This window comes from Plodia interpunctella, chromosome 15, assembly GCF_027563975.2.
Source record: "Plodia interpunctella isolate USDA-ARS_2022_Savannah chromosome 15, ilPloInte3.2, whole genome shotgun sequence".
NCBI classification, from domain to species: domain Eukaryota; kingdom Metazoa; phylum Arthropoda; class Insecta; order Lepidoptera; family Pyralidae; genus Plodia; species Plodia interpunctella.
In genome coordinates, this window is record NC_071308.1 from 8,528,268 (window position 1) to 8,544,335 (window position 16,068).

A 16,068-nucleotide genomic window follows, 5' to 3' on the forward strand; every position below is an offset into this window, starting at 1 on the left:
CTCATTTCGAACCCAAAAGTGTTTTAAAATTCCAAATAAACCAACCAGACAACATAAGATCAGCGAGTCAATCAAGCGTAACAAGTTTCAGAGGAAAACAAACATCTTTGAGCATGCCTAGAAATCTTTCAAATAGCTCAAAGGCTGAAGATACTAAATTTGCATACACTTAAATTATTAACTAAACAAAGTCTAAACGTCTGGCCATCAACAACGTAATATTTTAATACTTCATCTGAATATTTAAATTGGTATTACCGATATTGAAGACATCATAGAATATTTTGGTGAGGTATCGGCCCATTTGATTTTTGCTTGAGGTATCTTAATAGGTAACAAAGACTAGGTATAATTTTCTGCAATGAATACCAGAGTTGCAGATAGTTATGTAGCTTTGACCAACGTAAACGTTTTTATTTAGGTTGGGTCACCTCATTCACTACGACCAATCGTCGTAGATGGCGTTAAATTATAAGGTAACCGTTTTTCTATTATTATAAATGTGTACTAAAACGAATGAATCTAAAATAACTTTAAACATCCCAGGATCATTGCATGTAGCATTTACTACAATTATAACAAAAATAGGTACCAGCGTTTTCGTTACGTGAGCAATTAATTTTAATTTATGTGTCGATGATAGCAAATTTTACCGCTTTAATTAGTGTTTCAGTATTATCATTGTAACATCACATTTCCGTGATTACAAAATATTAAATGACCTCTAAAGTAAACGTTGATGAAATAAACAATTCATCTAAATATTTGCCAGAACTAATTTGCTCAAAATAGCGGATTTTCTCGCTCGCTACCAGGGCAACAGGGACCTACAGAATTTTATGATTTCCAACTCTGCACGCGATACCGCCATGAAATAGATTATGTATACTTTGTTGTGGAGATATTTGTGAAATTTCGCTAGCTGCTGCATGTTTTCGGTGCACGGAAGGACGCCATATTGGATTTTTGCAACAAATATATTTCCTATTCAAAACTGAAATAAGTTTTCGTTCTACTCTAAGAAAGTAAATCTTGGAATCGCATTGTCGGCTTTTTCGTCTGAGTGTATCATATGGACGTTAAAAGAACATTAGTGATGCCAAAAGTGCCTTTTGAATATAGCAAATGTACCGCGCGCGTGAGAAATGGCCGGGTTTTGTTCAACGCTGTACCTAAATGTGTTTCGTCTAGACTTAATTGCAAGATAAAACATAAACTACTTTCACTGGAAGATTTTTAATTTCAGTTTGGCACAATTCATTCAATTCAAAAGATTCCGAAATTTCAAATGAGACAACGTCGTAATTAATTAGGGTCTTTACAAAAAACACGGAATGAAACAAACGAAAAATTTAAAACAGCTTCAAATCTAATTTGAATATTAACATTACAATTCTTATAATACAATCCCGCATGACTAAACACGATATTTAGGCAATTAGCAGAACAAACGAGCAAAACATGTACAACTGGCTTATCATCTACCCTGTAATAATTATAAGAGAATGGCTTTCAGTCGCGTAACAACATCCATCGTCACTCCCTCGTAATATTCTCCTGGTTTAGGAAGCGGTTCATTTGGGAACAGGAGCGGAAACTCAGGGCCCCAGGGAAAAGCGTTGCCGACATTAATTGTTTTTTCTACTTCTGATTTCTTAATTTATATACACCTGATTTGTTTCTAAGGATCGTACATGGGCATAGGATTACTTTTTAACTCAATTCTTTGTTCTCTTCTCCCTCGCTCCTATTCTTGCTCTAAGACCAAGGTCTTTCTATTTTTCTCAATCGTTGTCACGATCATTTCACATCACATCGGTCTCGCGATATGTGATTAATATAACCTACCTTTTACACAATTTTTATTGGAACAGAAAGAAATTTCAACTGGCCTTATAGACATAGCAAAAAAAAAATAAAAGCTTTGAAAAAGTCTGGACCGCTAACCGCTTTCTCTTCTTCAGTGAACAATCCCAACGCCGCCATTATTTCCTTGGACAAAGTAACATGAATATTTAAGCCACAGAGGGCAATGTTTTCATTCTTTATTGTTATTCAGCGATAATTAACGTGGTCCCACTCATTTCTGTTAAATCTTATACGCGTTCCCTGTTTAATTCCAAATTTATGCAAATTGGAAATTCTTCTGCAGCTGTAAGAGGACTCCCGAGATATTTTCAATGACATAATTAACATTTCTAAGACGACTCGATTTAAATTGCATAAAATATGCTTATCTCCACTGACTGGAACTCGCCAGAGTGTCCTGAACCCATATTTTTAAGTTGAAGATTTAGTAAACTGACTGGGGTACCTAATAAATACGATAATATAAAATCACCTAACAGATTTGTTCATAAAGATAACTGTTATATTCTTTTGCCTGAATAAAAATATTTGCTGTGACTTATTTAATTTTCAACGACGCGTCGAAAAATATCACGATCTTCTTCGTTTAATCTCAAAACCTGGAAATGCTAAAGTATTAAAACGTCCAAATGATGTCAAACTCTATCTTGACTTACCTCATTGTCTTTATCAGCATCCTTGATATGCTGTGCGATGAACCTCACGCTCTGCAAAGCGGCAGCCACTTCAGGAGACAGGTGACGAGGCAGCATGTTCTCAGACTCCGTAACTGTATAGGAACAATGCTTTATTAATTCTCCACTCACACTAATTAAGATTCGGCTTTGACTTTACAACCGGACGCCTCAAATCAAATCACCTTGGGAATTCTATTATTGCCTAACAGCTAACAAGGCTGTCCCTCGTAAGATTTCCACGGAAGGTCATAAATTTCATCAACGATACTATCATATATTCTTTGATTCATAACAGTAAAATTAGTTATTTTAGTTTTAAATTTTAAATATTTGATCATAACTGGCATCGTTTTTAAACGAGCTCACTACATAGTAGGTAAATTTAAATTCTTTATTGATTTTAGGATAATCTTCTTTCTTCGTATGCTCTTGACAAATCAGTGGTAGTGAGGCAAGTTGTTTGTAGACACGTAGCCACTGTAATTTGTCTCGTACAGATGCTTGGCGGGCGTTTTCTTTCATGGATGCATATGTTAGGGCTTTTATCTGGTAGATCCAGCACAATGAATGGATACATCTCATGTTGATGTCAAAAATTTACTTAAAACTAAACGCATGACGACGACGTATGACGCATGTACTGTTGCAGAATAAGAAAAATCCGAAATGTCGCGAAGTGTAATAAAGAGATGGATAGACGAATATTGCTATTTCGGTATGTAAATTATACCTGAAGGTCTCTGATGTGCCGAAGCTGACAGGATATCGTCTTCAAGAGCTGGAGACTTACGATAGTCTCCATTGTCGCTCACTTTGGAGTCTCCGAAGGCATCGGTGAGGCTGTCTCGGCTGTTAACAAAAGGTTCCTATTGTAATAAGCTTCTCGTCATCATCATCATATCGAGTGTGTTATTGCTAACACTGGTGTCAGATTTTATTCAAGTCGCCCAAAGGCATCTGACATGACTTTTACGACTACTTTCCGCCATCTAGTGGCAGGTAGTCGCATACACACTAGTGAACTAAACTGTCCACCTGTGTGCAGGTTTCCTCACCATGTTTTCCTTCACCGGAAGCAAGTGGCGGTTATGAAAACTACTATATATGAGTCAAACTAAACTCATATGGCACGAGTAGGATACGAACCTGAGACCTTTCAATCCCTGTGGATTGAAAGGTCTCAGGTTCGCACCATCACCGCTTCATAAGCTTACCAATAAGCTTCTCGCGATAAAAAATATGACGTTACGACTAGGTTATGGGTTCGCTAAAAAAAACTGTGTTCGACAGCAATCTTAACATTGCGTTTATGGTGATTACTTCTTAATAAAAGTTGTTACAAAAGGTTATTTTTTATGATGGATCAATCTTTAAATCTTCGTATCTTCCTTTGTAATTCAACTAAGTACATTGTAACAGTCTACGAATGATATTGAATCATAAATAAATATTATCTAGTTTAATATTTTTTGACCTTGTCGTCTTTGCTATTTATATTCGGAGTCCCTATTTTCAAATCCCGAGTGCGAAACTGGTGATGCAGCAGCTGCTCGCTACTCCTATATATTTCACGTCCGCATGCGACAAGACTAATGCCCATTATCCGAACATCGTACAGCACATGTTCCATGAACGGCGAAAAATAATTCTATAAGGATTCAGCTATGTGCTGACACCAGCTGTTTGCACTGAATTGCGGAATTAACAAATTTTACACCAAAAAGTACAGTTTGAGAGGCGAAGAGAAATATTAGTTTATTACTTCTCTCTTAGCTAATACTAGTGTATGGCCTTTTAAAATAAAGGGTGGTTCGCAGAGTTCGTCATTACAATACTTCAAATTTTAACAAAGACAAGAATGAGTTTTACAGAATGAGAATGAGTTTTTTTTTTTTTTAGAAAAACTTAAAGTACTCGTACGTCATTTTTTCTAAACATCAGTGGAACGCAGGTCAAAGTTGACTGGTAAAACCATGGAATTAGTAGGTACTCCGTACAACAGAGCATCAAATAATATTTAATTTTCCGGGAGTCACTTCAGCCCATTTTTTATAATTATTTATTTTATGGCAATATGAAAAAAAAAATCGTTATTAGATTCCATACAACATGGTTAGAAGTCAAAATTTACGGTCACAATACTACAAGAAAGGAACACACCAAGACAAAGTGAGACTCTTTCAAGAAGTTTTCGTCTCCTGTCTATGGTTATTCTAATAAAGTTTTTAGTGCCTTGCAATTTGAGTTTATTATTGTTTGTCAGATATTTCGTAGTAATCTATCAATCTATTTGACGACCTTGCCACTGAACCGAGATATCCTGGATTCGATCTCCGGTCGGGTCATGATGGAAAATGATATTTTTCTGATTGATCCGGGTCTTGAATATTTATCTAAATATGTATTTGTTATAAAATATAGTATCGTTGAGTATCCCATAACATAAGTCTCGAACTTACTTTGGGGCTAGCTCAATCTGTGTGATTTGTCCTAATATATTTATTTATTTATCCAATCCAATTGTACGAAATACTTACTAAATCCATGGGAGCAACTTACCCTAAGATAACTAACCTCATTTCCAATTCATTAGTATAACCATTAGAGACGAATGTATCGTCGTAATCTGGCAGGGAGTACTTGGTTCTTCTCATCATAAGAAGCTTGGGCATCACCTGAAGGAACAGCTTTTTCATCCACGGAGACATGGTGTGAGTCGATGGAGACCTGAGCGAAGGTCATTTGCAATGATTATTCATATTATTCGCGTAATAGTATTCGCGTAACTATTCGTCGTACATTCCACGTACATTGCCTTATTATATATTCTCGTATCAAACAAACAACCATTCAAATATGTCGGTCCCCGGTTCGTCAGCCGGGGACAAATAAGAATTTTTGTAAAAATATCCTAGTTGTTTTCCAATCTTATCGAATGTGTGAGGAAGCTGTTGCGGTATAATGATTAGGGCGCACGCCACATAATTTTGTATACCAATCTGACTCATATATAGTAGTTTTCATCAACCACTGGGATACAAGTGATTTGAACCTGAGATCTTTCTATAACAGATGGGCACCTTAACTACCGGAACACTACCGCTTTAATGTATGTTGCAATGTATGTCGATTATACGACTAATGTTCGAATACAAAAAGTGAAGTGGAAAGTTTTTATTTAATTTTTTTTTCATAAATAACGTTTGACAAGTGCCACAAAGCATGGACTTTTAAAAATACTAAATAAATTTTGTGTTATTTATTTAGTTCTAAGGTTCAGTATTATTCATTTGTTACTTATTTATTCACTTCATTTAAAAAGCGAAGCAAAAATATAAACGACCTGTGAAGGAAAATCTGCTACATATATCTTTACAATATATAAATATATACATAAGATAATTACAACAATTATTTGTTTGCTCCGGTGGCGGTCGAGACGGCTGGTCCTTGGTGTAAAGAAGCCAGGGAATTTGTGAGTGAGATAGGACGTCGCTTAAGGGACAGGGGTTATGACTACCGCTCTGGGCAGTACCTGGTTCAAAGGTTGTCCATAGCCATTCAGAGAGGGAATGCTGCAAGCATAATGGGCACTTTTGATCCGGCTACTATTCGGGGTGGCATTTTTGATTAAATTTTAGTTTTTATTTTTATTTTACTTTTTACTTTATTTTATATAATTTGTTGTAAAATATTATTGTACATGTACATGTTTCAACCCTAAAGTCAATCATTATAAAAGGTAACGTTAATGAATATGTTGAAATAACAACCAATTACTGGCACAACCTGCGAAGGGGTGATATCTTAATCGAAATTGTTCGTTATAACGTTAATTATCCAATAACGTTACATGGGTAGCATATTATTCAACTGGCGGCTATCAGAAGTGGGATCTGTGTAAGTGATGCAAAACTATCCATACCGAACTATCGTATCGATAAAATAATATTCAAAGTTCGGATCTCAAGTTTCAAATCCATAGAAAGTAAGATAATTTTTAAGTACTAATAATATTTCTTACTTATGTAGAAAATAATGCTATTTAAATATTTTTATTTATTATTATTTATGTAATACCTTGGACATTATCTAGGGATACTACTAGCGATAGTATATAAATAATTACTAGACAACAAATAAATTATTCGGCGATAGACTTAGATTTCAAAACATCTCAATGTTTAGGACAAAACAGTCACATACATGAGATTAAATACAAATATTACGCACAAAAGAAAATACACATCTTTAATGTGGTTTGCACTGCCACGGAATATAAATATAATTTAAGTTACTCTAAACAATATATAAGTTGTAGATAAATTATATTAATTGTCATTAGTTCTATTATCTCAGTTGTGTACTAATCATTAATTAAACTGTTATGCTCCATATGCATATCGATATTCAATACGTGAAATCGATATTCGATACAACAATGCAGCATCACTATATGCTGAGCCATAACTCACGTTTTCGCAGTGTTCTATAAGCGTAATGACAAAATAACAATGAGATCGCGTGATTTACATGTGCGGAACAATTTGCGCGCGAATTATTGTGTTTAGTTTTATTGTTATTGGCGTTGATAGTGGCGCCACGGTAATTAGCTGTGGTGGGGATTTTAATAATAATTTGTATAGTTTTGCACTAACTAGTCTCTAATGGCACATATGTGGCTGCAACTGCAGTTTAGGCATTAAATGTTACAAATGTCGTGAAACGACATCAATTTTAATGAAACAGATTAGTTAACCTAGATTTAAAAACTGAGACCAATAGCCAAATAGCGATTCAAATGTTCAGGATTTCATAAATCAAAAATGATCATCTTAAAATAGGTACCTTCTGCTTCAGCCGTCTAAAATTTACTTTACAGCTAAACTTGGCCCAATTCTTAGCTCAGGCTGAGGCTCGTCCCTTACGATTATTGTCTAGTTATTCCAGTTTTGCAAAATAGATACTTAGAAAACACAATCGCCACTGCGTTGGTGGCTAACGAGGAAAGTATAACATAGAGCGCAAGAGTTCGAGCTTGATTGTTAGGTATTTTTTTTATCAAATTAGCGTTTCGGGAGAAAACGTTTTTCACTAATAAAATCGTGACAAGTCTTTTTGAATTTGGTTATACTGGGTTTGTAGGTTTCTTGTCCTTTTTTTTTTAAATAACACTTTGTTTTTATGATACAAACGGTTTACTTCGTCGAATCACAAAAATTACGATTTTCAGATTCCAATAATGAATCTGTTGGCATTTACGAATAAAGGAAAACTTATAAACTCAGTTTTTATGATAGCAACAACGGATAACAATTAAGGGTGGAAAAACTTTTTTTTTCGGGCAGGTAGCGCGTTCCTCTTACTGGGTATACAGAGGCGAAAATAGACCTGATATTTTTTGCATATCTGTATAAAAAGTGAAAAGTTAATATAATTATTTATCGTTCGTGTGCATTCAATGCGTAGTTTAGAGTGTCCCATATTTCACCAGCGTTGTGTGCCGTCGATACGACGTGCTACAGTGACCAAAACGATTTACTGGCCCTATTCGGAAACTGTTTACAGACCAGTTATTTCAGTAGCGTAATAAACAACATTAACTTTTGCACGATTTTACTGTTTTGTAAGTAAGGTATGCATTGAATGACGAATATTTGGCGTATTAAATATTACACTATACCTAAGTCATTGCGTTATGTGACTGTACTTATAACATATGTAAGTAAAGGCCACTTGCCGATTAGTTTTGTTCTTGAAATGAATAAATTATTATTATTATTTAAAAAAAAGTCAATCCAATCCAATGGTTAAGTCAATAAATTTCTTATTCAAATTAATTTTATTATTAATTTTAGTTCGAATTGTAGTTACGTTAGTTAATAAGGAAAGGCGCCAACAGGTCAACCCTGAACTTCGGGGCGTCACAGCCAAGAATGAAATGAGAATCATATAATGACGAGAAAAAGAGAGATGCTCTCCATAATTTTGTGGACAAAATCAGCGAAAATTAATAAATTCCCTCAAGTCAAGAGCTGTGTATTCAACAATGTAGACCGCGTGATGATTCATGCAGCTCATAGCACAAAGACTGCAATTTATGCACGCTATCCGCCATTGCTTTTGTCCCGGGACATATTTATGAAGATATATATACGCGAAAATATTTTATTTTGTCTATAAAGTGAAGTATCGCTTCAGGGGAATAGGGAATGCGTAAATATAGCTGGTTCAAGCAATTTAAAGAGGCTATTCACTTTATTACTTCCATGTTAGTGATCAAACTTGGAAATAACTCGTGTAAAATTTTATATTCAGAAGAGAATTTCTCGACTTTTTTTTTTAATTATGTTACCTTATCCATTACATATTTTCATTAAATGAAAATTTTGTGTTATGGTTAGTTACCTAGTTGTGAAATTGGCGTTTATCATATGTATCAATTATTTTTCAATTATGTTCGAACACGATAATGAGTTTTAGATTTTATGTCATCGACAAGGACGATTTGCATTGTTACACTTACGTATTTTATAAACTTGTGCATCAGCAACTGTGCGGTGTTTATTGCCAGTCATTGTGTGTAACCAAGCACGTTCATACAACTAGTGACTTTAATGAAAGAAAACCATATTAAATATGCACGTAAACGTGCAAAAATACAATGAAAATAAATTTCTAGATGCTGTAATAACGAATGTGAATATAATAATTTTTCCAACTCGATTTATTGAAATTATTATAGTCGTTATAATTTTACAAAAGCTTTTTAGTGCACGTTTTATTCAATTCAGTTTAATATGTTCAATTATCAGTGTAGTAATCAATTAACAAACTCACCTAAAATGCACGTTGAGAACGCACACAGTCATCCAAACACTGAGCGATACCAAAATCATCGTAAACAGCAAATACTTCCCTAACAAAGGTATCGCCAGTGAAGTAGGGGGTATAATCTCAGCCAGCAACAGGAAAAACACGGTGAGTGATACCAGGATTGAGATGCTTAATGATATCTACGAGAAAAGACATATATTACCTGAAATGGACGTTAAGTATGCATACAGTGACCCACACACTGAGCGAGACGAGAATCATGGTGAATAGTAGATATTTCCCAAGCAAGGGGATCGCCAGGGAGGTTGGCGGGATGATCTCTGCCAGACCAAGGAAGAACACTGTGAGGGAGACCAGGATGGAGATGCAGAGCGAGATCTAAGGGAGAGAAGTCCTTTTTGAGTTACACGAACTGCCAAGTTAAGCATTGTCTTTCCACTGTTCTGTGTGCTGAAGTGAAGCTTGTATGCATGCAGAATCGTATGTGTTAACAGAAATGAGTGAGTTTGTGTAGTTTGTACACATTTGTGGAAAATTCACTTAAATTTTTACACATATTTTAGTTAGTAGCGAATTAATGTAGTGAATGCTGTAACCATTGCAGTTTTTTGGTACAATTCTATAGTAAATCGACAATCATAGCAGGTACACATAGCAATTAAAGAATATACCTTACTTATACATTAATTAGTATTATGATTCGCATTTAAACATTATGATATAGTAATATCTGAAACTAAATATATACTTATTTATTTATATTCTACAATAAGTTAATTAAATTTGCAATTACTTAAAGTAGACATATTTATGTTATTGATTTTGAAATTGTAGTAATAACGTGCAAAGCATTCCGATATGATGAGGGTAACAACTTTTAAAGCCAATGGAATCCACAAGGAAAACGTTGTTAGTAGAGTTATTAGAAGGCTATTGTCACTTGTAGCCTTTTACGAAAGAACTACTTAACTAAATAAGGTTAAACAGTAATGTAGAATAAAGATTGTTTTTCCTAGTGAATTGTAACAAAACAATTCTGCCAAAAATAATATATTGAAACCATTTATTGCTTCATTGAAGTACACGATATATTGAACAGAATACACATTGCAACATTTTGGCAAATTTATTTTGATAAAATTTTCCGTGGAAAGACAACAGTGATGAACAAACCAATTCAAATGATACTAATACACTCACACGTCTAACTAATGGATCAAAAAAGACTACTGGTAATGGATTTGAAAAAGGCAAAATGGATGGATCATTTTACGGATTCAAGGATGGATACACACATGCCCTCAGAAACACTACCCTGTCAAAAGAGAACATCGAAAGTTATCTGTTTTAATTTGTAAAATATTAACATTTATCATGCTAACACTATTTATATGTTCGATATCGAATATAATATTTTTTTCTTCAGATATGTGCTATATATATTCACGTTGTCATTTTAAAATACCTGTTGAGTCGGGATCATATGGGCTTCTCCTTTTAGTTTTGTCTTCGTTGGTGTTTTTCACTCCTATAAAAGCAGATCTCCTTCGATGTTCAAGCTATATTCACATCACAACACACTGAGCAGAATATAATTCCTATTCTCCGTTACCACATAGAAATATTAATATAAGGTGACTTCATACTGACGTGACACAGATGTAAATAAATTTTGATGACCGGTTCAGTTTTACCCTAGATTCTCTAAAATCTAATAGAAGCAAGAAGTTGAATTTATCTTCACGTTTCAAATTTGAAACAATTCTTTAGATATGAATATTTGAATTGTTCAAAATCATTGAGTTAATTTATCTCTAAAATGTAATGAAATTATTTTAAATCACCTTATATTGTAACCACCTTATTAATAACGATTATATTCTCTGATTAAGCTCAGAACAGATATTATTTGTTTTATCTCGGTCTTTCAATGTCAAATACTGAAGAGAGAAAGGACAAAACAAAGAATAATTAAGCTTAGAGAATAACAATTTTAGTAACAAGACGGTAGGTGTACGTTTTATTATTGTAAGTAATTATTATTTTGATCCTTACTCGCCCATGCCATAAGAGAATAAAAGTGAATAACATGTCGTTACATCAAACAGTGCCGAAACACATTCAAACACCTACGTACCTTTTCTCCAGAGTCCGAGGGTAGATAAAACACTAAAACTGTTAGGAACGTGAGCCCAACACAAGGGATAATCAAATTTACTGTATAGAACAAAGTTTTCCGACGCATCGTCAGTTTGAATGTTATATCTGTAACAAAAGTATACATGTATACGAATTAATTTTGAATATTTTTAGTACTGTTTCACTTATTTGCTGAAAAGATGGCTAGTTACCTAGCTTCCTAATTAGTTACTTATACAGAATTAGGTATATCATAAGAAGAATCTTATCTTAGGTATATCAGAAGAATCATCTGCCTACCCATTTAGGGAAAGACGCAAGTCGTATGTGCGCTGTATACCCAGTTTTCCTTTTTTTAATAGAACGCCAAATATTCAAGAAAATTTTATTGACAACCTCAATTTAAAACTTTGAAATGTCACTTTCTTTTTTAATTTAACCGACGGCAGCGATGACCTCAGAATTATGAGTGTAAATTATGAGTGTACAGCAGAATATTAGCTGAAAAACATAAAATATTATGTAGTGTCGTAGGGAATCGATAAACTATAGTCCAGGCGGCGTTGACCAAATATTAGGATGTCATTTTCCTAACTTTACCTGAGAAAGGTTCAGGGCAACAAGGGTAGTACTCCTCATTCCTGGTAGCGGGTACTTCAAGAATGTCCCACTCCACTGAGAGGTAGAATTCGCTAAGATCAATGCCGACATGGACGAGACTGCTGCCTGGTGATTGATCCATGTGTTTTAGGTCAACCTGAAGAAAATAACTGAATAAATGGACAACATTTTCCATCCGACGGGCAAAATTTGGGCCACTGGCCCACATAGATTTCGTGGGCCAGACACACACCGACACGGGCACAATACACCCAGAACCGCTGTCAAATATTTGTGATACGGCGATGAATATTATGGTGCAGTATAAATAATTTTCCCGCACTGGAAATCGAACCCAGGACCTCTACATAGCGGACGGGAGTGGTGACCACTATGACACGGAAGTCGATAGTGTGGTTGTTATTAAACTTGACGATAGTGTGGAAGATGAAGTAGTAGCATGGATTGACAAGAGTCAATCCATGCGTCAATCAAGTTCAAGAGAACTTGAACTAATTAATGGTATTCAAATAAATAATTTCATTCATGCGTATGATTTTACACTTTTAAAATAACATAGAACTTGAAGGTGTTGTGTGGAAGATGAAGTTAGTAGCATTGATTCCTATAAACATTTACTAAGTAAGTCATATATTTATTGCGGATGAATTTACAGCTTTAAATCTGCTTGAACATATGTTTATGGAGATGCGGACCAATTATCATATGGCGTGCCGCTAAAAGCAATAAGTACTAAACGAATATTTATATTCAATCACTCTACTGAAGGGACTTTTATAGAATTTGGTATAAATCAAAATATAAATCCATTTTGATTATTGCCTTCCTTTTTTTATTTGAAAAAATCACCTGAGCCCCATTGTAGGTCCACGAGCCGAACTTCATGAAGCATGTCTGCTCATCAAAGGGAAAATACTCGACGTTGATCTCGCACGACGACTTGTAGATCGCTGGCGGCTTCCAGTTCACCTCTCCAGTGTATTTTAGCGTCGCTTTGGTCATCAGTGTTACCTGAAAAATATATTTAATTTGTTAAACAAAATCCAATACCAAAAACTGAATTTGCAATCTTATCAATATTTTATTTAGCCCGCAGCTTCGTCCTCGTTTATTTCGGGCGTCCGCTCATAATTTATTATTATCAATATCTCGGGTTCTAAGCAACGTATTGCTATAATATGATGAATATATCGTACCTCGTAATTCCCATCCCAGTTGTTGTAAAGGACGATATCAGGAAGCCAAATGTGTTCAGATGGGACATAAAGCATCTCCACACCGCCATAATCGTCAGGGTTCCAAGTGAGCTTGTAGTCGAACCATTTCTGAAAAAGAAAAGATGTGTGTAAAGAAAAGACAAGTGAAACCTGATGTGAAATAAATATGACCAATTGACCACCCTTTTGATGACGTTAAGATTCAGCAAAGGTGACTTAAAACAATAATTCTAATAGAGGTGAATCTGCAATGGTTTTAACTTTACATAAAAAATATAATTTAAGAAAATGGCAAAGGAATATTTAATCTTGTGTTATCGCTGACTATGAGTTAATTACAGCCCACCTCTCTGAGATCCTGTGCATCCAATACGAGAACAAAAATAGCTACTAACATTTGCTAAGATGGAACAGGACGGCGAGTCAAGCCTAAGAACCGGATCACATCAGGTAAACTGTACCAGATTTGACCTGGTTCTTACGCTTGACTATCATCAAATACAAATGATTGATGTTCAGCACAATCTTCTTGATGTCAATCACATTATGAATCTGACATATTAAAAATATTTATTATGAGTTACAAACCTAAAAAATCCTAAACATTTCTAGATTCTATATTACTTAAACTCTTCTAAATGTTTATAGATCTGCCAACCTGTTCAACCTAGAGGTTGATTGTTATGACCTGGTTCTTAAGGTTGACTTCCATCCTCTACGACAGCTTCAGCACGAGCCTGTTCAGGATGTCTGTCACATTGGGATTCTAACATATATAAATAAATGTTTGTAATAAGACAAGTTTACCAACCTGTTCAACCCAGAGGTTGGTTGTCATGACCTGGTTCTTAAGGTTGACTTCCATCAGCTGCGACAATTTCAACCCCAGTCTGACGGTCAGGATATCAGTGACATTGGTCACGGGCCGGATCAGCCGGTTATAGTTGCTGAGGAGGTCATCGTATAACCTTTTAACGTCCGGGTTTGCTTCCAACAGCTTTACACCTGGAAATTATGCGTGTAAAACATTAGTTTTTGTCCGCGGAGCCACCTGCGCGAATTACTTACTTTACGAAATAATATAAACTTAATTTATGAAATAATTTCTATGTTCTAAGTTTACCCCATACGTACTTTACATTTAGCTCTCACACACATTACCTCTTTACCCATCCATACTAATATTATAAAGAGGAGATTGTGAGTTTGTGAGTTTGTACTATAACAAAGGTGCTTTAGTGTAAATCAGTTAATATACGCGAGTGTACGTTTATTTCATCCGTAACTGGCATAAAAATTGTTTCGGTACTAATAAACTATTATATGACTATATCGATATTTATTCAGAATTTTTACTTCAATATAAAATCAAATCAAAATCAAATCTAATTTATGAAATTAGGCCTTCACAGGCATTTTTTCACGTTGTATTCTAAATTAAATTATATTTACCAAAGCTACAAACTACTAGCATTTTGGAACGACCGGAGAAATGCGGAATGAAATTCATTGTTGGTTGTTTCTCTAGATAAAAGATGTTGGATTTAGTTAAATTTCAAATCTATGAAGTCGCCTATAATACAATTTTATTTTTGCAAGTTTACTCACCCAAGCAATTACGAGCATAGACCAAGAAAAACCACACAACTGATAATTTCATCTTCGATGTTATTAATATTTCAATGTTTCAGGCTACTGGCCATGTTTACAGGATGCTGCAGTTTCAGTGGTACCCGATCGCGCATGCGTGATCGATACCACTACGCTTTGATACTAGCGCCGTCTGCGGTACCGGTGGAAATGGGAACTAAGTTAGTTCAGGCATTCTGTCATAGATGGTGATAGGGGTAATAGACCAGTAGGAAGTTTTGCTGTCGAGTTGAAAAAGGTTGACATTTTACGCTTATTGTGAGACATTCCACGCAGTAAAATATTTATATAACAGTTCTTGTTAAAAGTTAGTACAAAAAAAAAAAAATTGGTGTTGCTTTGCCCAACAAAAGTTTTTACAATGTTCCTATTTCACCACTTTCTGATTAATTCCGTCTCACCTCTGCATGTTCCTGGTTGCGTTCGGGGTTGTGAAACTGCGAAGCCCGGGGACAGCGTAAATAAACGTCTTGAAATTTTGATGAGCCAGCTGATATGGCTAGGCTGAATGTCCCTAAGTCGCCTCGTACGACATCCCTAGGAGAATATAGAGTGATCCTATTTTAGGGCGGATCGCAAACATATATATTTGTTGGAATCAACAAAACCTAAAGGCCTAGAGGACTCTCTCTAATGAGTCTATATTACTTCGAGAGGACGTGACAATACTTCAAGAAGACAGCAGAGAAAATAATAACATAAAAATAAGTAAACAAAATTATACCGATCAGTTTATTACAAAGTTTAATACCAAATAAAACTAAAACCATACTTAGTATAGGAGATGAATAATTATAACTTATACAACTTAACTTACATACTAAATACTTAATTACGTATTTATTTTGTTCCTACTACATATGATTATTACGTATGTTTATCACAACAAAAACAATGAAATATGATCAATATGTTTATCATAATACCCAAAAATTGCATGTCAAAGGGTTTTTTGTATATATATATATATACTTTATCAGCAATAAAGCAATTACTAATAGCCAGACATGGACCCGTGATCGAAGTAACGTGTGGTACCTAATTGGTTGAAATAGTCA

General features: G+C 34.8%; 1 protein-coding gene across 6 annotated transcripts in view; it reads right to left on the reverse strand.

The window, feature by feature from the left end:
- Positions 1-16,068, reverse strand: part of nAChRbeta2 (nicotinic Acetylcholine Receptor beta2) — a 43,878-nt gene that overhangs the window by 20,615 nt on the left and 7,195 nt on the right. The window contains exons 1-10 of one of the 6 annotated variants that reach the window (XM_053755559.1): positions 14,969-15,125; positions 14,172-14,365; positions 13,340-13,468; positions 12,993-13,154; positions 12,123-12,279; positions 11,521-11,648; positions 9,387-9,562; positions 5,106-5,273; positions 3,277-3,395; positions 2,526-2,638 (exon numbers count right to left, since the gene is read on the reverse strand). In XM_053755559.1, the coding sequence (XP_053611534.1) occupies positions 2,526-2,638; positions 3,277-3,395; positions 5,106-5,273; positions 9,387-9,562; positions 11,521-11,648; positions 12,123-12,279; positions 12,993-13,154; positions 13,340-13,468; positions 14,172-14,365; positions 14,969-15,020 (1,398 nt within the window). In that variant the 5' untranslated portion in view covers positions 15,021-15,125. The other 5 variants (XM_053755562.1, XM_053755558.1, XM_053755561.1 and 2 more) reach the window with 5 other exon arrangements.